Below are 23,952 nucleotides of genomic sequence, written 5' to 3'. Positions count from 1 at the left end.
AGTGGTGAAATATCCACACAATTGGATATATCTTGGCAATAAAAAGGAATGAGCTACCAAGATATACAACATTCAAAAATCTGAATGTATCACTCAGAGAAAGAGTGAGAAAAAGCCCAATACCGAAAGGCTACCTATTGGAGAATCCATGTACATGACACACTGGAAGAGGCAAAACCAGGAGTGGAGAACAGCTTGTCAGTGGTTGGGGTGGAAGGGGAATTTGACTACAAAGGGGTAACCTGCGGTAAATTTTGGAGTGACAAAACTGTTCTTTATTCTGATCTATCCTTGAATCTATGCGTATGTTTAAAAAATCATAGACTTGGGGCCCTGGGTTAAGCGACTGCCTTCAGCTCAGGTCACGATCTCAGAGTCCTGGGATCGAGTTCCACATCGGGCTTCCTGCTCGATAGGAAGCCTGATTCTCCCTCTCCTGCTCCCCTGCTTGTGTTCCCTCTCTAGCTGTGTCTCTCTCTCTGTCAAATAAATAAATAAAACCTTAAAAAAGATCATAGACATATACACCAACAACAGTAAATTGTACTACATGTAATTTAAAAAAATGTAATACTAGTTTTGGGGTGCCTGGGTGGCTCAGATGGTTGTATCGGCTTTTGGCTCCAGTCATAATCTCCGGGCCTTGCCATCTATCTGCCAGGGAGTCTGCTTCTTCCTCTTCCTCTGCCTCTCGCTCCTGCTCAAACTTCCTGTCTCTGTCTCAAATGAATAAATAAAATCTTTTTTAAAAATTAAAAAATAATAAATAATAATAATAAATGTAATACCAGTTTCAAGTAAAGAAGAATCCCAAGGGACAAGGCAGTCCTCAGGCCCACAAGGGGCTCCCTTCCCATTGTCTTGTCTGCAGCAACCAGTGTCACAGTGTCTGTGTCCCCTCCAGCTCTTTAGGCAAGGTCAGTGGGTCATACAGCCCTCCTGGCTGGCTCACGATAGCAAGCTACAATCCTCCGGTATAGTTTGATCTCATGGTCATCTCCATAAAGACAGCTAATTTTGTCTTCTTCACTAATGTATTGCCAAAGGGCTAGAAAAGTGCTTATAGTTATTCAAATAAGTATTTGTTGATTGAGTAAATATTTGTTATCCCTTTATCTGCTGGGCTCAGGATTCCTGAATCCACCCTCTTAATTGAAATGCTTATCACAGCCCGCCTTCTCGATAACACCACTTGCTCTAAGTTCCTCCTGGAATTTTGGCCCTTAACATTACTGCTTAGGTGTTGGCTCTGCCACTTTTCTGGCCCAAGAGTCTCCTATTATCTCAGGTAAGAATCCCTTCCTTTAGCTCCATCCCGTTATGGACCCTCAGCCAGAGCCCCAGTGAAAGGAGCCTGGCCTCATCACAAAAGATGGTACCCAACCATGGGATTGGTGCCCTCCTCAAACTGGAAAGAAATAACGTGGACCACCTGGGCTGGGAGGCCACCTCGGGTTCTCCAAGTGCTGCTGTCATGCCTCTACAGCAGTGTGTGCTTGTATCTGTCCCTTGGAAGACCATTCAGTCTTACTCATTCAAAGTGTTTGTGTGTTCCTTTTATTTCACTTGATACACTGAAATTGTTGATGACAGGAAGTTGGATGTTTGGTCATTTGGGGTTGCAATAAGACTTTTGGTTAGAATCCCTGGGTTTCTGCCTATTTCCCTCCAGTCCGGTTGAAACTAAAGTGTATTTGTGTCCACTGGTTGGTTATTTCCCCTGTCCATCACACCCGACTGGCTGCCATCCTCCATAGGAAATTATGTACATCACACAAGTGGCCATTTAAGACTCATAACCTTGCCTACTATAATCTTAGCTACAAATAATATCAACGTAGGTAGATTACAAGTAAACAGAACAGGCACAGAACAGTTTTCTCCAGCCTCACCAGAATCCTGATTCCTTTACTCTGCATGGACCCCATCCCTTGCCCCTGCTCAAAAAAGGGTCTTTCTCTTGGTTCCCAAGCATGGATTGTGCAAGGGATATGTGCACAACAGATGCCAAAGGCTGTGCTGGCCTGGGACTCAAGTCTGACTGGCTTGGTCAACTTTTACTCTGTGCCAAGGAAGGTCAGAGTCATACATGTGTTAGTTTCAGTCCACATTATATTCAAGTTTTTCAATCAGTTGCCAACTTTTTTTAATTGAGAAATTTCCCGTGAAAATCAGATCTGGCATTACCAGGTCACACTTCCCACAAGCCCCACTTATTGGGACACTGCATAGCAGATGCCTTCTTAAGATGGAGCAGGTGCCCTCGTGAGACCAATTTTCGTCTTTCATCCGCCCTCCACCCACTCTTTTTCTTTCTTTTCCTGCCTCGCCTTTTCCAGGAATTTATGTGTACTACCCAATAGGAGGAGCTTAGTTTCCTGTGTACAAAAGATATACAAGAGTCAGCCTTCGAAGAGCTTACAATCTGGGCTTGTGGAGTAGAGCTTTTAGGAGGGGGTGGGGGAGACATTCCAAGCAGAGGCACAGCAAGAGCGTGAAGAGGAAGGCAGAAGAATGCAGGAGAACTATAGGTATGAGCTGGGACTGCGATCATGGTCCATCCGTGATCAGGAACGCAGCAAACCCAGCCCTCCTACCCCTCCAGTGATGTGGGGCCAAATCGCTTAATAATTCACAACATGGTCAGAATTTGATCAGCAGGAAGTGGAAGGGAAGGTGCTGGACTTTGAAATCAGAGATCCCTGTTCGTGTTCTTGCACCTCCACAAGTCGCTCCCATTCCCAGGCCTCTTTAAAATTAAGATATTAATAACAGCTTTACAACACCATGGACAGGATCAAAGGAGAGAGAGTACAGAAAGTGCTTGCACGATGTTCCACACGTAGTAGGAACTCCGCGGTAGACAGCTCCTGACCGGACCACGGCAGGGACTGTGTGCACGATTAATGAACAACAGTGTATAGGCCAGGGGCGCCTGGGTGGCTCAGTGCGTTGAAGCCTCTGCCTTCGGCTCAGGTCATGGTCCCAGGGTCTGGGATCCAGCCCCACATCGGGCTCTCTGCTCCATGTGAATTCTGCTTCCTCCTCCTCTCTCTCTCTCTCTGCCTGTCTCTCTGCCTACTTGTGATCTCTGTCAAATAAATAAATAAAAATCTTTAAAAAAAAATGTGTACAGGCTGCATAGTGACAAAAAGGCGCCAAGAGCCTGCGTCCCGGCGGGTGGAGCTATGGGTCACTCCCAGCCTCGGCTCCGCCCAACCTTTGGGCGATGTCGCCGCACCGCGCACGCGCACATCATGGCCAGCCTCGGAGAGCGCGCCAACTGGGCGAGGCCAGGAAGAGCAATTGCGCATGCGCAGAACGCCCAGTCGGCCGAGAAAGGGCGCAGGAAGCGCAGCTGCGCACGCGCAGAACGCGTGACGGGCGCGCGGCAAAAGCCAAATCTCCGGCGGGGAGTGAGTGAGCTCACGAGACGCGCTTCGAGCGCAGTCGACGCCGGCCCCTTTCGGGGGCGCTCTCTCGTGGCAGCCGAGGCCGAGGCCACTTTTACGAGGCGCGAAGAACCCTTAGCCTGTGTAAGAGCCCGGCCGGGCCCGGGAAGTTCTTGGGTATGAGGTAACGGCCCACAGCGGCCTGGTTCTCCCCTGAGGTGCGCGCTTCGTTGCCTTAATTTTCCGAGGGAGAGTTACAGCCCCGGCGCCGGCGCTCCGCAGCCGCACCCCCAACCCCGAGGGCCAGGCCGTGGCCGCTTGCGGGCCGCGAGGGTGCGAGGGAGGGCGGGGGCGCGCCGGTGCAGACCCGCCTCCCGGGCCGAGCGGCGCGGGGCGCGGAGCTGCCTCTGGCCGCACCCCCTCCTGGAACACCCCCCTCCCCACTCCCTCTTGGGACACCTCCCCCACTTGGGACACCTCCCCCACTTGGGACCCCCTCCCGCCCCGAGAAGGAAAGCTGCGCTCGGGTCTGCAGCCTCCCTCGGACCCAGGCTTCGCGGTTGCCATGAAAGCAAGACTTGTCCCATGGAGACATTTCTTGCCCGTCGTGTCTTCGGGATCTCAGCGAGTTTCTGCCTTCTAAGGCCTGACTGCACCTCGGGGGTAGAGACTGGAGTCACGGCCCTCGGTGAGGCGTCTGTGTTCACTGAATCTTGGCATCGGAGAAAGTGGAAGGATTCCAGCGCCCGTAGCTGCCTGTACCTCCTCGGCTTTTCTGAACCTGATTCCTTCGTTTGCGCACCCGCAGGTAGCACACCCGCCACAGGACCCCAGCAGTCCACCTAAAACCTCTCTCTGGCACCTCGACATTGGGCATGTCCCAATAAGGACTTCATATCCTCTCCCTCAAAAATTTACTTTGTAAGGCTACCTTTTCCAGGAACTGGCCCTTTTTTCCTCTTCAATAAGTTGCTCAAGCAACTAGGAATGATCTTTGTTCTCTCTGCCTCCCCTGTCAATTCACGCAGTCATAGCTAGACGACTTCTTAGGCATCTTGCAAACCAGTGACTGTAGACCAGGCTCCTTACCAGCCTCTGCCTTGAACCACAGGCTGGTCCTGGTCCCTTTTTTTTTTTTTTAAATCTGCTCTTGTTCTGGGTTATTTCCCATAGTACAACCAGATACACACATCTTTAACTCACAGCTGTGTGGTCATTTCTTTATTATACCCTTCAGTGCCTTCCTATTGCTCTTAGGCTAGACTCCATGAGTCATAACCTGGATTGTAAGTAAGGTCTTCATCCCTTCTCTAGCTATAGCTTCTTAGATGATCTCATCTGTTCAGTAGCTTTAAATACCATCTAAACACGGATGACTTAAATTTATATTTCCATCCTGATTTCCATCTTTGCACACTAGGCAACCACCCTCTTGGCATATCCACCAAGATGTCTAAAAGGCCTCTCAGGGCGCCTGGGTGGCTCAGTGGGTTGGGCCGCTCCCTTCAGCTTGGGTCATGATCTCAGGGTCCTGGGATCGAGTCCCGCGTTGGGCTCTCTGCTCGGCAGGGAGCCTGCTTCCTCCTCTCTCTCTCTGCCTACTTGTGATGTCTCTCTGTCAAATAAATTAAAAAAAAAAAATCTTTCAAAGGCCTCTCAGACTTAACCAAAACAGAATGATGGGAGTTTTCTCCACAAATCTCTCTCCCTAGAATCCTTGCCCAGCTCAGTAAAGGGTATGTACCATTATCTACCTAATAAACTAGCAAAGGCTAAAAACATAAGAGCTATCCTTGATTCCCACACCTAGGCCATCAGTCTAAAATATACCCGAACGGGGCGCCTGGGTGGCTCAGTGGGTTGGGCCTCTGCCTTCGGCTCAGGTCATGATCCCAGGGGCCTGGGATCGAGTCCCGCATGGGGCTCTTTAAAACAAAACAAAACAAAACAAAAAGATAAAATATACCCGAACTATTCACTAACTACTGAAACTCCAGTCAATATCAGCAGCATCTTTCCTTTGAATTACTACAAAAGCTTCCTGACTGGTTCCCTGCTTTTACTCTTATCCTTGTACAATTCATCTTTCTTTTTACTTTTCTTTACCTTTTTTTTAAAGATTATTTATTTTAGAGAGAGAGTGCATGATCGTGGGTTGGAGGGGAAGGAGAGAGAATCTCCAGCAGACTCCCCACCCAGCTTGGAGCCCAACGAGGGGGGGCCTGTCTCATGACCCTGAGATTATGACCTGAGCCAAAATCAAGAATTGGACACTTAGCCAGCTGGGCTACCCAGGTACCCCATGTACAGTTCATCTTTCTGAAGCATAAATCATTTCACTTTTCTTTCTAAAACCCTTACCATAAAATTTGAACTCTTTACAGTGGCCTACAGACCTTACATGTTTTGGTTCCTGCCTTTCTCTCACTTCATCTCCCTCTAGCCTGTCTACATTCTCTGTGCTCTAGTCACACTGACCTTTCCATCCATTAAACCACCCATCACAGGGCATCTGTGCTTGCTGGGTTTTTTTTCCACCTTGACATGCTTTTCCTCTTGACTTTGCATGGTTGTTCCACTTTCCACGAAAGCCTCAACTCCGCTGTGATCTTGTCCGAAAGGCCTTCCCTGGCCTCAGTAGTTAAACCAGCCTCCCAGTCACTCTTTACTCTAAAGCCCTATTTTCTTTTCTTTAGAGTACTTGGAGTACTTCAGGTTATATTTATGTGTTCATTGTTGCTCTCCACACCTGAAATGTAAGCCCTTAAAGACAAGTTATCATGTCTTTCTAGTTACCTACTCTAAACATGCTCTTTCTTGTTACCTACTCTAAACAGAGCCTAGTGCATAGTAGGCTCTCAGATGTATGCCAGCTGACCCACTGCTTATCTCTCTATTACTTTCATAGCACTGTCCTTTTTGCCCACTATCTTCTGGGTCACTACACTTCTGTCTTTTGAAAGTGCCATGCTCTCTCCCAGTTGAGGACTCTTACATCTGCTGTTTCCTGTACCCACCCCAGACCCACTCTCTGTTGGTGCCTCCCTAACTCATACTCATCCCTCAGATGTGAGTCTGTTACTTACAGTTGGCTTCCATGATTTCCATTCTAGGGTAAGAGTCTCTATCATGTTGCCACATCACCCTATTCCTTTTTGTAGCAGTCATCACACTTAAAATTATTTGTAAGCTCTTTGCAGGTGAGGACCAAGTTCTTACTATCTCCACTATATCTCTGGCACTTCGTTTCTGGAACATAGTATGTATGTGACTATTTGTGAGCCGAATGAGTGAATGTTGAATGAACATGAGAATGAGAGAAATCAAGTAAAAATGAAGAGAGCAGTTAGAGTATAAAATAGCTGAATCTGCCTTCCTACTTTAATAGAGGTTTTTTGATCTTGTGGGATAGGGACAGGAAAGCATTATATACATTGAAAGTGCTTTATAAATATGAGATTGTTTGTTAAGATCAGTTCACCATCAGATCCCTATGGTTTGATGGTTTTTCAAAGTACAAAGCTTTATGTTTCTTAGCAATAATAACTGATTTTCTTATTTGAGAGCTAGGCTTAGGTGGTAAAATATAAAGAATTGAGGCTAATATGGTGTGTAGGCCAGTTCATAATCAGCTAGACTATCTTGCTTTAGCAATACATCTGAGTTTTAGTCTTGCCCTTGTATGATCTTGGCCAAATTAGAAGATGATCTCAAGTCAGATACATCTTTTTGTAAATACAATTCTTATTTCCCCAGTATCTCACCAGCATTGGATTAAAGTTAGTAAGATATTTCAAATTTCCTGTGTGAAATTTGCTGTCTTTACATAAAAAGTAATTTCGTTTTCTTATTAACTTAATTTCTTCAGAATCTGCCATTGTTTCATGGCAAGAACAAAGCTGTATATTTTAGAAGCTTTCTTTTTACACTTTATTAGTCTTCTGTCACTAAGACCCTTGAGATAGGTACATCAAAGACTAAAGAGTTTTTAGCTCAAAATTATAGAAGATGTTCTTTTCTCTCCACCACTTGTCCTTCTGAAACTATTGGTACTTTTTCCCCCCATTTAAAATTTTCTTTCCTACATGAACTGCTTCAGGGCAACTCACCCAATGGTGTAACCAAAAAATAAAATGTCTTTCTTTGCCAGCAGTTTTACATCCAAATGCTTTTCGGGTTCCTGGAGTTGGTAGGATGTTTAGAGCTCTGCACTATAATGTTAAAATGCTAATAGGTTGATTGTCATTAAACAAGCCACAGCTTCTGGTTAGGGTGGAGAGAAGCAATATCATTCTATTGTTTTTCCAGAATAGGGAGCACAGATCTGGACCTATCGACCAAAGGCAGTTTTTCCAATAGCTTTTAGGATGGTTAAGATGTAAGTGGAAGTGGCACTTCGGTCCCAAAAGTAGCAGAAGAGATTAACTTAGACTCCTTTCTGGTCTATTGAGTTGTCCAGTAGGCCTTTTAGTTTCATTCTGGGGCATCTTCCTACCTCTCTGTTAGTTTTAGTTACTCCTCCCCTCTCAAACAAAACAAAATCTGACACTTCCAAGAGCAAATGTATTCCTGAACAAATGCCAAGAGCATTTTAAAGATTGTGTCTAAAGAGTGGGAAGAAACCTAATGAGGAAAAATGACATTGATAAGCATGAAAGTATCCTGGGTCGTCTTAGATTAGTATCTTCTTGTCCCGTATTTTAACACTGCTTTTTAAAAACATTTTTTAAAAGGTTTTATTTATTTGAGAGAGAGAGCATGAGAGGGGAGAAGGTCAGAGGGAAAAGCAGACTCCTCGAGGAGCTGGGAGCCCAATTCTGTACTTGATCCCAGGACCCCAGGATCATGACCTGAGCTGAAGGCAGTGGCTTAACCAACTGAGCCACCCAGGTGCCCTGATTTGTTTTTAAATAAAGAATAACCTTTGTGTAGAGTGCTACAATAAGCAATTATACCTTCATTATTTCATTAGCTGTCCTAGTCACTCTGCAAGGTGAAGAAACCGAGAATAGTTCCTTTTGAAAATAGAGCTTGAAGACAAACAAATGTGAATGTGACCCTTTAACACCTCCAAGAAATAATTCTAAGAACATTTAATCAGAAAAGCTTACATTTTGATTTGATCCCTTTGTACCCAGATTGAGTTTGTCTCTAGTCATCCACAATTAAGAGATAACCAGGGATTACAGTTTATAAAGTGACTGACAGTGATGTGTTGTAATGGAAAATGTGTGGGCCAAAGGAATCAGCAGTCTTGGGGAGAACTAATCCTGGTTGCATTCTGAGTTATGTGACCTTGTGGAACTTATTTCCTACTTTGGTGAAATCAGTTTCTTCTCATACCCTCTAAAATGAAGGGCACGGGGCGTCTGGGTGGCTCAGTGGGTTGGAGCCTCTGCCTTCAGCTCAGGTCACGTTCCCGGGGTCCTGGGATTGAGCCCCACATCGGGCTCTCTGCTTAGCAGGGAGCCTGCTTCCCTTCCTATCTCTCTGCCTGCCTCTCTGCCTACTTGTGATCTCTGTCTGTCAAATAAATGAGTGGAATCTTTAAAAAATAATAATAATGAAATAAAATAAAAAATAAAAATAAAATGAAGGGCACTTGAGGCTATAGGCAACCGTGAGTCTCTAGTTGGAAATATTCTCTAGTATAGAACCTCTATTCTGAATATAATTTAGTAGAGCCAGGCAGATGTCTGAGACCAGCCAAGGACTTGTGAAGGCAAAAGGAGAAACTGGTCATCCGTCTTCAATCTAAGTTCTAAAACTTGGGTAGTAAATCCACAGTATCAGTGGGATTTCCCTATCTTGTTGCCCACCCTCAGTTGTCGCAGAGCCTGTCGTATTAGATCTGCCCAGTAAATGTATTTTGAATAAATGCTTATGAAAGCTCTTTTGTTCTTTAACCCTGTGGAGGATTTTTCCATCAAATGTCCCCAGATATATTGAATGACAGGATTTCCTTATCATCTCCTTCCACCGCAGTAGTCAATATCATTATCCTCATAGAGCCTTCAGCCCTGCTTTAGATTCCATGCACTGACCCAGATGTTTCTTTATGGGAAACAAATGACTAAAAACCTTTAAAAATCTAACATCCTTGCCAGTATGTCATTTAAAGCTAATTATTGGGGGAATTTTCAAAGAAAGGTTCTTGATTGGGATGTGTCAGATTTTTGCGCTGAGATGAAAGATAGTTTTCCTCTCTTATTAAATTTGCTTTTCTAGTGAGGCATTAAGAGAGAAACTTCAAATATATCAAAAAGCTAATGTTTATATAATACTCTAGAGCTTATGAAGTGTTATTTACAATATAATCATATTCCCATTTGCAGGTGTGGAAACAGAAATGATGAGGCCAAGTGACTTGCTCGGGGTCTAATGACTAATAGAAGGCAGAGCTAGGACTCAAGCCTTGATCCTCCCCTTCCAAGTCTTATGTCTTTCCAACTAATGGATATTGCCTCTAATCTTTTCTGTTTTAAACCCATCGTGTTTTTTGATCACCTAAAAATGGGTTGAGAGTCTGACCCTTCACCTGTTAAGATCCCATAGTGTCGTCATGAACTGCAGTACTCGTGTTGGAAAATAACCTTGTGAAATCTTTGAACCACCACCACTTACGTGGTTCTTCTGGATTATGCTCTCTAATCTTTATTTTCAAATGAGGTAATTAGTGTGTGTGGTGTTTGTTTCTGAAGCAGGCAGCCAGCAATTAACAGGCAGGCCCCAGCCAGAGAGGGCTGTTTTTACCTCTCTCAGGCAACCAGCTGTGGCACAGTGCATGAAGTTTCCTCTCTGGACTGTCATTTCCAGCAAATGTCCTTCATTTCCTTTACTCTGATCCCTCAGCCCTCTGTCTTTGATAAGAGTGACTGCATTTTAGGAGAACCCTCTGAATAAGTGAAAGCTAAATTTTTGTGGCAGCAACCCAAGTCTTACCGGTAGACTCCTTTCCTACTTTGAAAAAGTGTCACCTTAGCACCAAAAACACAATCAAATCTAGTTCAGTTCCTCCCATGCCTTGGACATGGGAATCAGTGAGCTTTTTTTTTTTTCCTTTCCCTTCAGGATATGAACAATATTTCCCCTCTGGTAACTTTGCAGTTGGCACCAACTATTTCTTTTCACTTTTGACTGCAATTCTAGTCTAAATAGTCTCATGGGCTCTGGCTCCAGCCTCCTGTCATTCTAATCCCAAGCAGCCAAGATCAGACACTGGAATATCTCTTTACTGGCAGGCCCAGACATGAACTTTGCAAATTGTGGGAAATTCCATTCTTTGGGCACATAGATCTCCTGACTCCACCAAACAAGAGTTTTCCCTGCTGAGTAGAAATGGTATTGGGGTAATATGGAGGAAAGAATAATAAAAATAGTCCTTTATGTGTATATAATATTTTAGTACTTACAAAATGTACTTTTTAAAAAAACTAAAATCCTCAGAAAGCAGAGTGGGAAAGTGGATAAGTGCATCAAGTCTGGCCCTGTATTACCTCACTTTGAATCCCGATTCCAACATTCATATAACTATGGGGAGGTTAATTCATCTCTCAGTGCCTCGGTTTCCTTATCTATCAAATTTAGACTATTGATTTCCGGCTTATTGTGAGGATTAAGTGAGGTAATATATGTAAGACACTTAAAATAGGGCATAACAAAAAGCTATTGTTAGTTTTTGTTATTATTGTATAACTAAGAAAACCAAGGCCTGGAGAAAATAAGGAGGGGTATAAGGGGAGCTAAGGTTCAACCCTGAATTATTCTTTCTTTGTGCCTGTTCGGTCTATGGCATCTTAGCTGCCTCTGAAATCAATACTTTGTGTTGTGTGTGGGTAGCTTTTATCCTCAGGAACTCTGGACCTCTAATCTCATTATTTATTACTTAAACTTCCATATGAAGAGACAGAAAATGCAGGGTTTATTATCCCTGCAAGTAAAAAGAAGCACAGAAAAGTCCTAATGACTTTGAATACCACTGATCACTGTGCTTGATTCTTACTTTTGAGTGTGTCCCAAATGCCCCCTTGAAGGAGAAGAGACCTGCCATTCTCCTTTTTCCATCTTTCCCCTTTCTCCAGTTTCCCTCAGAGAGGACCTCAAGTGGGCAAAGATTCTGGAATAGGAAAAGTAAAGCAAGTGCTAAGAGGATAGTAGGCACTCTTGTGGCACGGGCAGTCTCACAAGCGGGTAAAGAGGAAGAATGGCTGAGAGCTAGGAAAGAGAAGGCGTTCCTCGGCAGCACTGGAAAACATTAGTGTACATCCTTATTTGCTGTATTAGCTGTGACAGGACGGTGTGCTCATCCCTTAACTTCATCTAAAATTAACAGCAGAGGTCTTCCTAATTATGCCACCTTGATGCATTTGGATTGTTTCATTATTTGACTTGAGCCCTCTTCACACTGGCCCTAGGTTCCAGGGAAAGTGGGGACAAGGGAGGAGAATAGATTCAGGAGATATTTGGGAGATAGATTTAATCTTAACAAAAACCTTGTGAGTCATCAGATGTTGCTATTATTAGTCTCACGGAGAGAAGTGATTTGCCTGAGGTGTAAGGCAAACAACAAACCTTGAACTCAGGTGTTTTGATTTCAAGGATAGAGATTATCCCCAATCACCATATATCTTCCCCATGCAGGTAGGAGAATGATCCAGGTGATTAATGTAGACAGTTAATATAAAAACTAACCGATGTTGAGTGTTGAATATTTTACTCATGAAGAGATGCTATATATTGGGCAGGCTCTCTTTCCTATACCATAAAGTTGATAAGGAACTGTCTTTTGCTTTTTAATAATTCTCTCATATTTCTGTTTTATTAGGCTATCATTTGGAAGTATGAGTTTAAAACCCTTCACCTACCCGTTTCCAGAGACGAGGTTTCTTCACGCAGGACCCAATGTGTATAAATTCAAAATTAGATACGGCAACAGCATCAGGTAATTTTAAAGCTAGGAGAGTAGCCTTTGCAAATACAGGTCGGTACATTCCCATGTGTCATCTCTTCTCTGCCTTCACTCAGTCCTGGAGACTGGCTGAAGTATGTAGGACTCTCTTTCCCAGATATTTTATATTCCATATATTATTATTCAAGTAAGTTTCTAAATTAGTGATGGCATACATTTGGAGCAGGGGTTCTCAATATTTTTTATCTCAGGATCCCTTTGCACTCTTAAGATTATCAAGGATCCTAAAGAGGTTTTGATAGTTGTGGTTATACCTGCCAATATGTGTCATATAAAGATTAAAACAAAAATTAAAATAGCATACTTATTAATTTAAAAATAATATATCATTAAATATTAACAGATAATATATTTTATTTAAAATATCTATATTTCTAGGGGCACCTGCGTGGCTCTCTTAGTTAAGCATCTGACTCTTGATTTCTGCTCGGGTCATGATCTCAGTGTTGTGAAATCGAACTCCACATCAGGCACCACACTCAGCGGGAGTTTGCTGGAGATTCTCTCTTTTCTTCTTTCTCTTCCCCTCCTCCTGCTCATGCTCTCCCTCTCTCTAAAATAAATAGTAGGGACGCCTGGGTGGCTCAGTTGGTTAAGCAGCTGCCTTCAGCTCAGGTCATGATCCCGGCATTCTGGGATCAAGTCCCACATCGGGCTCCTTGCTCTGCAGAGAGCCTGCTTCTCCCTCTGACTCTGCCTGCCTCTCTGTCTGCCTGTGCTCGCTCTCCCTCTCTCTCTGACAAATAAATAAATAAATAATCTTTTAAAAAAATAGTAAATCTTAAAAAAAAACAAGTATATTTCTAAAAAATTAATGAGGAGACTGGCATTGTTCATATACCTGGGACTTACACCAGGAATTCAAGGATGGTTCAGCATACAGACATCAACCAGTATAGGGGCATCTGGGTGGCTCAGTCAGTTAAGCATCTGCCTTCACCTCAGGTCATGATCCAGGGTTCTGGGATCAAGTGCTGCACTGGGCTCCCTGCTTGGTGGGGAGTCTGTTTCTCCCTCTGCCCCTTCCCCCTGCTTTTGTGCTCTCTGTCTCTCTCATGCTCTCTCTTTTCACTCTCAAATAAATAAAACCTTTTTTTTTTAAAAAAGAAATCAACCAATATAGTACACTGCATTAATAGAATGAAGGGTAAAAAAAACACATAATCATCCCAACTGATAAAGAAAAAGCATCCAAGGCAGACAGCCACTCCTCTGCTGTACTGTCTGCCACTCCTTTGAGGTGTATTCAGTAAACTTTTACCTCCTTTAAGAAAAAAAGGGGCGTGCCTGGGTGGCTCAGTGGTTAAAGCCTCTGCCTTCAGCTCAGGTCATGATCCCAGACTCTTGGGATCGAGTCCCACATTGGGCTCCTTCCTCAGCGGGGAGCCTGCTTCTCTCTCTCTCTCTGCCTGCCTCTCTGCCTGCTGTGATCTCTGTCTGTCAAATGGATGGATTAAATCTTTAAAAAAAAAGAAAAGAAAAAACATTTGACCAAATCCAGCACCCTTTCATGATAAGAAAGGTCAATAAACTAGGAATAGAGGGGAACTTCCTCAGTATGATAAAGGCCGTATAGGAAAATGCCACAGCTAATGTCACAATCATTTTTAGAAAAAGCTTTTCCCTTAATATCAAAAATAAGACAGGGATGCATACAAATTAGAAAGGAAGAAGTGAAACTATATCTGTGGAAAACGTGATCTTACATGTAGAAAATCCCTGCCTGCCTCTCTGCCTATTTGTGATCTGTCAAGTAAATAAATAAAATCTAAAAAAAAAAAAAAGAACAAAATTGGAAGATTTGTACTTCCCAATTTAAAAACTTACTACAAAACTACAGGTAATCAAAAAGTATGGTAATGGCATTAGGACAACTTTATAGACCATAGAATAGAATTGAGAGCCCAGAAATAAGCCCTCACATCTATGGTCACTTTTTTTTTTTTTTTTTTAAGATTTTAGTTAGAGAGAGCATGAGAGTGGGGGAGGGTCAGAGGGAAAAGCAGACTCCCTACGGAGCAAGGAGCTGGATTTGGGACTCAGTCTTGGGACTCCAGGATCATGACCTAAGCAGTCGCTTAACTGACTGAGCCACCCAGGCATTCTGATCAATTTGTTTTAACTAGAATGCCAAGACCATTCAATAGGGGATGAACAGTCTCTTCTCTTTAATCAGTGGTTCTGAGAAGAGTAGATATCCACATGTAGAAGAATAAAGTTAGACCCTTACCTTATACTGTATACAAAACTTAACTAAACATAGATCAAAGATCTAGGGGCACCTGGGTGGCACAGTTGAGCTACCAACTCTTGGTTTTGACTCAGGTCATGATCTCAGGCTTGTGAGATTGAGACCCATGTTGGGGTCCATTCAGTGTGGAATCTGCTTAAGACTTTCTCCTGGGGCGCCTTGGTGACTCAGTGGGTTAAGCCTCTGTCTTCGGCTCAGGTCATAATCTCAGGGTCCTGGGATTGAGCCCCACATTGGGCTCTCTGCTAAGTGGGGTACCTGCTTCTTCCTTTCTCTCTGCCAGCCTCTCTGCCTACTTGTGATTTCTCTCTCTGTCAAATAAATAAATAAAATTTTTTAAAAAGACTCCTTTTCCCTCTTCTTCTGCCGCCCAATATAAATACATAATAAAATATTTTAAAAAATAAATCAATGATCTAAATTTAAGAGCTAAAACTATGAAACTCTTAGAAGAAAACATAGTGACAAGTCTTCATGACTTTGAATTTGGCAGTGGTTTCTTAAACACAATACCAAAGACATTGACACCAAAAGAAATTAGATAAATTTGGACTTGACTAAATAAAAAAATTTTTTATAATGGTTTTATTTATTTGAGAGAGAAAGCATGGAGGGGATGGGCAGAGGGAGAAGCAGACTCCCTCCTGAGCAGGGAGCTCAATGCAGGGCTCAATCCCAGGACCCTGGGATCATGACCTGAACCAAAGGCAGATGCTTAACCTACTGAGCCACCCAGGTGCCTGACTAAATTTTTTTTTTTTAATTTATTTGACAGAGAGAGACATCACAAGTAGGCAGAGAGGCAGGCAGAGGGGGAGGGGGAGGCAGGCTCCCTGCTGAGCAGAGAGCCCGAGGTGGGGGCTCAATCCCAGGACTCTGAGACCATGACCTGAGCCGAAGGCAGAGGCCCAACCCACTGAGCCACCCAGGTGCCCCCGACTAAATATTTTTAAAAATTTTTAAAGATTTTATTTATTTGACAGAGACACAGTGAGAGAGGGAATACAAGCAAGGGGAGTGGGAGAAGGAGAAGCAGGTTTCCCATCAAGCAGGGAGCCTGATGAGGGGCTCGATCCCAGGACCCTGGGATCATACCCTGAGCCAAAGGCAGATACTAACAACTGAGTCACCCAGGTGCCCCTAAATTTTTTTTTTTAATTATGCATCAAAGGACACTATCAGCAGAGTTAAAGGGCAACTCACAGATGGGAGGAAATATTTGTTAATCATATATCTGGTAGAACTTTAATGTTTAGAATATAGAAAGAAGTACAACTCAACAGCAAAAAAACCCCCAGTTTTAAAATGGACAAAAGACTTCACTAGACATCCTTCAGCGGAGATACACGAATGCCAATAAGCACATGAAAAGATGCTCAGTATCATTAGTCACTACTGAAATGCAAATCCAAACCACAATGAGACAACTTCATACCTACTAGGATAGCCATATAAAAGAAAAACAAAACACCACCCAGAAAATAACAGTTGGCAAGGATGTAGAGAAATTGGAGCCCTTGTGTAGTGCTTATGGAAATATAAAGTAGCGCACTTGCCATGGAAAACAATTTGGCAGCTTCTCAAAAAATGAAACATGGAATTACCACATGACCCAGCAATTTCATCTGTAGGTATGTGCCGCAAAGAATTGAAAACAGGGATGCAAGCAGATGGTTGTACAACACCGTAGCGATATTATTCACAAAAGCCAGAAGACGGAAACAACCCAAGGGTCCATCAGATTGGTGAATGGACAAACAAAATAGAGTTATCTGTATGGTGTGTATAGATATATATACAATGGAGTATTATTCAGCCATAAAAAGAAAGTTGCAAAAAAAATGAAGTTCTGATATAGGTACAACATGGATAAACCTTGAAAACATTATGCTAAGTGAAATAATCCAATAACAAAAGGAAAAAATATTGTAGGATTCTGCTTCCATGAAATATTAAATAGGAAAATTTATAGAGAGAAAGTAGAATAGGGGTCATCAGGGGTGGGGTGGAGGGCAGAATGGGGAATTATTGCTTAAGGAGTATAGTGTTTCTGTTTGGGAAGATAAACTTTGAAAACAGTGGTGATTGTTACATACCATGGTTATGAGTGTAATTAATACCACTGAATTGTATACTTAAAATGTTTAAAAAGGGGTGCCTGGGTGGCTCAGTCATTAAGTGTCTGCCTTCGGCTCAGGTCATGATCCCAGGGTCCTGGGATTGAGCCCCACATTGCACTCCCTGCTACAAGGAAGCCTGCTTCTCCCTCTCCCTCTCTCCCTGCTTGTGCTCCCTTTCTCGCTGTGTGTCTCTCTCTGTCAAATAAATAAATAAAATCTTTTTTTAATAAATAAAATCTTTGGGGCGCCTGGGTGGCTCAGTGAGTTAAAGCCTCTGCTTTCGGCTCAGGTCATGATCCCAGCATCCTGGAGTCGAGTCCCGCATTGGGCTCTTTGCTCAGCAGGGAGCCGGCTACCCCTCTCTCTCTGCCTGCCTCTCTGTCTACTTGTGATCTCTCTCTGTCAAATAAAATCTTTTAAATAAATAAATAAATAAATAAAATCTTTAAAAAAAATGTTTAAAATGGCAAATTTTAGGTTATATATATCTTACTACAACTTTAAAGTGTGTTAATTTAAAATAATAATATATCCATTAAATGCTAATACATTTTTATTGGAAAAACCATATTTCAAGACAAAATGTTAGTGAGAAGATGGATATTGTTTTAAATTTTTGCAATTCTTACTAGTGTCTGGCTTAATAGAAGGCTGCTAGACTATTGCTGCTTCTACATTCAATCTGTTGTGAATTTTTTTTTTTTTGGTTGAGTTATATGAAAAAAATCCTGCCCCACATAGATGTGTAGTTGGGAAAGGTAGGGATTTGGTAATAGCCTTCACAGATCATTGTGGAAATTCTTCTTTGACCCTTCATCAAAACTTGACAAGTGGTAGTTGTTTCGTTTTAATGTAGCTCTTTAAAATTTTATCTATTTAGGGGCGCCTGGGTGGCTCAGTGGGTTAAGCCACTGCCTTCGGCTCAGGTCATGATCTCAGGGTCCTGGGATCAAGTCCCGCATCGGGCTCTCTGCTCAGCAGGGAGCCTGCTTCCTTCTCTCTCTCTCTCTCTGCCTGCCTCTCAGTGTACTTGTAATTTCTCTCTGTCAAATAAATAAATAAAATCTTTTAAAAAAAAATTTATCTATTTATTTGACAGAGAGCGAGCACAAATAGGCAGAGCAGTAGGCAGAGGGAGAGGGAGAAGCAGGCTCTCTGCTGAGCAGGGAGCCCCATGCGGAACTTGATCCCAGGACCCTGGGATCATTACCTGAGCCGAAGACGAAGATAGACTCTAAACCGACTGAGCCACCCAGGTGCCACGTTAATGTAGTTTTTTATTTTTTATTTTTATTTATTTATTTTAAGATTTTATTTATTTATTTGACAGAGATCACAAGTAGGCAGAGAGGCAGGCAGAGAGAGAGAGAGGAGGAAGCAGGCTCCCTGCTGAGCAGAGAGCCCGATGCGGGACTCGATCCCAGGACCCTGAGATCATGGCCTGAGCCGAAGGCAGCGGCTTAACCCACTGGGCCACCCAGGTGCCCCGTTAATGTAGTTTTTAAAAAAGATTTATTTATTTGAGAAAGAAAGCAGGTGGAGAAGCAAAGGGAGAGTCTTTTTCTTTTTGAAGATTTTATTTAGTTCTCTGAGAGAGAGAATGTGTGCCTGCGTGTGAGCAGGGGTAGAGGCACACAGAGAGGGAGAGGCAAAGAATCCCAAGAAGACACAGCACAGTGCTGGGCTGGGGGCTCTGTCTCACGTCCCATGAGATCATGACCTGAGCCAAAAGCTGGAGGTGGGCGCTTAACTGCCTAAACCACCCAGGCTTCCCTAACCTGGTAGTTTTTTTGTTTTGTTTTGTTTTGTTTTAAGACTTTATTATTTGTCTAGATAGGGAGAAAGAGAGGGCAGGCAGGTTTGGGGAGCAGAAGGAGAGGGGAAGAGACAATCTCAGGCAGACTCCGCCCTGAACACAGAGCAGAGAGCCTAGAGTCCTACACGGAGATCAGTCCCAAGACCTGAGATTGATCATGAGCAGGACTGAAATCAAGAGTTGGTCGCTCAGCCAACTGAGCCACAGGTTCCCCGTTTAATGTAGTAGTTTGTTGTTGTTGTTTTTTAAGATTTTGTTTATTTATTTGACAGACAGCACAAGGAGGCAGAGAGACAGGCAGAGAGAGATGAGGAAGCAGGCTCCCTGCTGAGCAGAGAGCCCAATGCGGGGGGCTTCAATCCCAGGACCCTGGGATCATGACCTGAGCCCAAGGCAGAGGCTTAACCCACTGAGCCACCCAGGCGCCCCAATGTAGTAGTTTTTTAAAGGTTAGTTGCAGTATGGAATCTGAATCATATCAGTGAACTTTCTGAACTCTGCTACACTAAAACCCATTGGTATGTCTTGTGCTGTAAATGAGCCTTTAACCTATAATGATTTTGTAACGTGGTGTGTTTCATTGGTCATTTGGAAAATATTGATTCACTGACTTCTATAGATCATCCAAATGTCGACACACTTCATTATACAACATTATAAAATCATATTTACTAATATCCCTACCAATCTTAGAAAAGTGTTTAAAAATTTGAAAGTTGTCAACCTCAGTGTGGTGGGTAGAAGTTTTCTAAAGTTCAAATTTTTGCTGGAAATCCTAAAATGTATCATTGATACAAACTGTCAGTTGCTTTCCTTTTTTTTTTTTTAATTTTTATTTATTTATTTGACAGAGAGAGAGCTCACAAGTAGGCAGAGAGGCAGGCAGAGAGAGAGAGAGGGGGAAGCAGGCTCCCTGCTGAGTAGAGCCCTATGTGGGCCTCTATCCCAGGACCCAGAGATCATGACGTGAGCCGAAGACAGAGGCTTAACCCCCTGAGCCATCCAGGTGCCCTGTCAGTTGCTTTCCTTGAATTGATAAGCTCACTCTTCATGAGAAAATGTCACGTTCCTAAATCTGAATAGTTTGAACAGTTTGTCTGTTAACTGATCATTGAAGTAAAACAACATCCCATGAAAAGACCAGCTAGTTCAGTTTGCAGTATTCATACAAGTGCTTTTCCTCAAGACAGCCATCATATTTTGCAGCAGAAGTACTGTATTAGTACTTTCCATTTTATCACATTATGTATTAAAAAGACATGTATTTAAGGGTTGAGATTTTATAAAATTATTAATTTTTTCCTGCTTCCTGAAATATAAAGGAAACTGGATTTTTTTTTTTTTTCCTGTGTGGCAGTTAAGATGACCACAACTGATAGTACAGTTTAGTGCAACTGGCTAGACTTGTGCAAAGGCACCAGCGATTTTGCCCTCTACTGCTTTTGCTCTAACGGTTAAAATGTTAACATAGCAAAATAAATAAAATATATATAAAAAAAAAAAAGCAGGGCGGGGGGCACCTGGGTGGTTCAGTGGGTTAAAGCCTCTGCCTTCGGCTCAGGTTGTGATCCCAGAGTTCTGGGATCGAGCCCCTCATCGGGCTCCCTGCTCAGGGGGAAGCCTGCTTCTCCCTCTCCCACTACTCCTGCTTGTATTCCTGCTGTGTCTCTCTCTGCCAAATAAAATTTTTAAAAAATAAAATGTTAACACAGCAAAAAAGGGCAAATGACATCTTATTATTACTATAAAAATAGTTTTGCCCTTTGAGATCCCTTGAAAGGGTCTTGAAGACTCCTGACGGTCCACAGGCTACACTTGAGTACACCTCTAACAAATTGATTTTCACAGTGGGAATTTCGGGTCTTGGCGGGTTACTGGAGAAGATATTTTGGTACCGCCTCCTACCGGTTCTCAGACCACATCACCTAGGTGATCACCTTTTCCCACAAGCCCTGTCAACACACACAACTGTTACTTAGTCGTGAATGGAGGTGTCCTTTTTGCTCTACTGTCTTCACTTTACTGACAGTAGAGTCTACTGTCTTCACAGTTTTCCTTCTCGGTTTACTTACCTCTGATCTGTTTACCTTCTAGAGGGAAAGACATAGAGAATAAGGAAGTCATCGTCCAGGAGCTGGAGGTAGGGAAAGAAGCACACGACTTCTGGGAAAGTTATTCTTTAAGCCAAGGATGTGTCCATATCCAGATCTTAATTATTTCCTGTGAACTGAGTCACAGCCTCCACCTGATCTCTTGGCTTCTCCCTGCCATATTTCCTCTGCAAAGAAACTTCACTGTTTTTCCAGGAAAATTAAAGCCTGTATCCTTTGTCAGTTCTCCTAGTTGAAGTGTCAGCACCTTTGAGGTGGAGTTCTATTGTTTCCACCAGAGTTCCCGGCCCTCCGCAGCTCTCTTTTGTGGCAGCTGGCATGGGGAAAGCTTCTGGAGGACTGCCGCCTTCCAGGGCTCTGGAAACCTCACCCTCCCAACTACTGCCTTGTACTTGACGTTCAGGAAACTCAACTGTAAATACACAGACAAAACTGCTGTGCCTTCGCTTTAATTGGAAACATTTGCAGTTTGTTCTATTCCCACTTCATTTTCATTCCTTTTCTACCCAGCTTTAGGTTCTCCCACAGGAAGAAGATCGAGCAAGTCAACAGCTTTGTAAACTGGTGAAAGCATTGTCCAAGGAGTTATAGCCCTGGGTGCTGGCCCTGGATTCCAGCCCTGGCTGAGCCACCAATTAGCTGTGCAGCCCCCTAGCAAATCGTTCTCGTGGTCTTAATTGTCTCATTCATAAAATGAGAGTGCTAAATTAGGTTGTCTTCTAACTTCACAACTCAGTGATTTAGGACTGTTCTAATTTATGAACACATCTGCTGCCATATTTCAAAGAATTTGAATACAATGAAATATACAAACAAAACTCTATGAAACCAGAAATTTAAGTCATAGCCTTAAGGTATGGTATCTATCTATAGCTCTTTGGCAAAGTGTTTTTTTGTTGTTTTTTAAAAAGGATTTTATTTATTTATTTGACAGAGACACAACAGGAGAGGAAGTACAAGCAGGGGGAGTGGGAGAGGGAGAAGCAGGTTTCTCACTGAGCAGGGAGCCTGATGCAGAACCTGATCCCAGGAGGCTGGGATCATGATCTGAGCTGAAGGCCGAAGCTTAACGACTGAGCCACCCAGGCATCCCTCTTTGGCTAAGTGTTGAAAGATATGTTAGGCTCTTGTAGGAGCTCACAGACATCATTATAACTAACAGTTATTTTAATATAGAACCATGACAGTTTTCTGCTTATTTTAGTAGTGAGTAGAAAGTGTTTATTTTACTTTGCTTCAGTTAATTCGGGCAGAGAAAAACTAAAGGCAGCATAGTAAAGTGGAGAGAGCATAGACATTAGAGCCAGTCACATCTGGATCTGAGTTAGGTTCTGCCTTCACACTGGGATTTGGGGGAAGTTACCTGTATTCTATTTTTCTACCTGTCAGTGAAGTTCATAAAAGCCCCTGTCTCCAGGCTGTGGTCACGATTCGAGTCGGATGTGTGCAGTGCTGGCCACGCAGTGAGCAGCTCCATATATCATCACAGCTAGAGAGCGTCTGTCTGCACTTATGAGCCCACCAAATCTTTCTAAGTGCTTCTTATATGTTCTTACTCTCAGTTTTGAGTCAGACGTTACCATCCTCTTTCATTTATCCAGAAAATGTTTACTGATAGGTAGTGAGCTTCATGGTTAGGAGGGTAAACTCTGGAACCCCACTGCCTGGGTTCATATGTTGGCTCCACCATTACTATCTGTGGAACTGGATAAGTTGTTTCACCTCTCTTTCTTTTGGCTTCCCTGTCTATAAAAAGGGAATAATAGAGTGCCTATCTCATAAGGTCTCTATAACTGTTAATGTGTATAGTAACAATAACAGTTGACATCATGATTATTCAATAAATGTTAGCTATTAAGATTATAAGACAGAGGCTCCTGGCTGGTTCAGTTGGTGGAGCATATGAGTCTTGATCTTGAGATCATAAATTTGAACCCCATGTCGGCCATATAGATTATAAATAAACTTTAAAATTATAAGCCAGATACTATGGTAGTGCAGAGAATACAAAGATAAATAAAGCACCATTTCAGGGCACCTGGGTGGTTCAGTGGGTTAAAGCCTCTGCCTTCAGCTCAGGTCATGATTTCAGGGTTCTGGGGTTGAGCCCTGCATTGGGCTCTCTGCTCAGTGGGGAGCCTGCTTCCTCCTCCCTCTCTCTCTGCCTGCCTCTCTGCCTACTTGTGATCTCTGTCTGTCAAATAAATAAATAAAATCTTAAAAAAATAAATAAAGCACCATTTCTGCCTTCTGTGAGCCCCAATACAAGGAAATCGAGGCTTAGAGAAATGACCAAATTGAGACTGAAATTCAGGTGTTTTCCCCATAGAAATCCAGTAGTCTTTTTATGATACCAAACTGTTTAGTTGGTGAATACTAATAAGCATAGGTTAATTAGAGACTAATCAGTTAAGATTTTTAAAAAGTAGAAGAAAAGGCTGAACTTAAGCTAAAGTAAAAAAACTACAAATCAATAAATACCAGTATTATTCATTCACACAGTCAGTATACATTTACTTGAGGTAGACACCATAGAAGGGATGCTAAAATAAATCAGGTGTATATTCTAGCTCCAGATCTCTCAGTAAGGAAAATAAAACATATGTGGATGGAATGTAATAAAGATCCAAGGCTGGGGCGCCTGGGTGGCTCAGTGGGTTAAGCCACTGCCTTCGGCTCAGGTCATGATCCCGGAGTCCTGGGATCGAGTCCCGCATCGGGCTCTCTGCTCAGCAGGGAGCCTGCTTCCTCCTCTCTCTCTCTGCCTGCCTCTCTGCCTACTTGTGATCTCTGTCAAATAAATAAATAAATTCTTAAAAAAAAAAAAAAAAAAAACCAAGGCTAACTACTGTGAAGTTAAGAGACTAATTAATTTACAACTTGGGGAAATCAGGGAAGAGTTTCCGGAGGAGATAGCTTTTGAACTGGCCCTTAAAGGATAGGTAAGATTTGGACATAGGCTGATGGGTAGAAAGGGCATTTCAGGTAGAGGAGCAGACTCTGCAGGAACACAGAAATGGAGAAGCAGAAGGCATGTTCAGGGAATAGTTCAACTTTAATGGAATACAGAGTATAGAAAAAGCAGCGCCAGGTATAGACGGAAAGATTGGCCGGGACCAGACAGTATTAAAGTCATTTCAAGTTGGTTGGTTTGTTTTTTTTCCAGGATTCTATTCGTGTAGTCTTGGGAAACTTGGACAATCTGCAGCCATTTGCTACAGAGCACTTCATTGTATTTCCCTGTATCCTTTCATTTCTGGATAGAAATGAGCTGCAGATCACATTGGAGATCCA

The 23,952-nt window shown here is 42.9% G+C and overlaps 1 protein-coding gene across 5 annotated transcripts in view; it reads left to right on the top strand.

Annotated features, from left to right (window-relative positions):
• The first annotated feature begins 3,351 nt into the window (after positions 1 to 3,351).
• Positions 3,352 to 23,952, top strand: part of MAJIN (membrane anchored junction protein) — a 29,550-nt gene continuing 8,949 nt past the window's right edge. Inside the window, exons 1-4 of one of the 5 annotated variants that reach the window (XM_045064641.1) lie at positions 3,352 to 3,576; positions 12,217 to 12,333; positions 20,642 to 20,687; positions 23,801 to 23,900. In XM_045064641.1, the coding sequence (XP_044920576.1) occupies positions 3,572 to 3,576; positions 12,217 to 12,333; positions 20,642 to 20,687; positions 23,801 to 23,900 (268 nt within the window). In that variant the 5' untranslated portion in view covers positions 3,352 to 3,571. Of the gene's footprint in view, positions 3,577 to 12,216; positions 12,334 to 20,641; positions 20,688 to 23,800; positions 23,901 to 23,952 lie in introns of those variants that run through there. The other 4 variants (XM_045064652.1, XM_045064626.1, XM_045064635.1 and 1 more) reach the window with 4 other exon arrangements.

The sequence above is a fragment of the Mustela putorius genome, unplaced genomic scaffold (genome assembly GCF_011764305.1).
Source record: "Mustela putorius furo isolate JIRA1106 unplaced genomic scaffold, ASM1176430v1.1 tig00000127_pilon_pilon_pilon, whole genome shotgun sequence".
NCBI classification, from domain to species: domain Eukaryota; kingdom Metazoa; phylum Chordata; class Mammalia; order Carnivora; family Mustelidae; genus Mustela; species Mustela putorius.
This window is presented reverse-complemented; position numbering and strand designations above follow the sequence as displayed.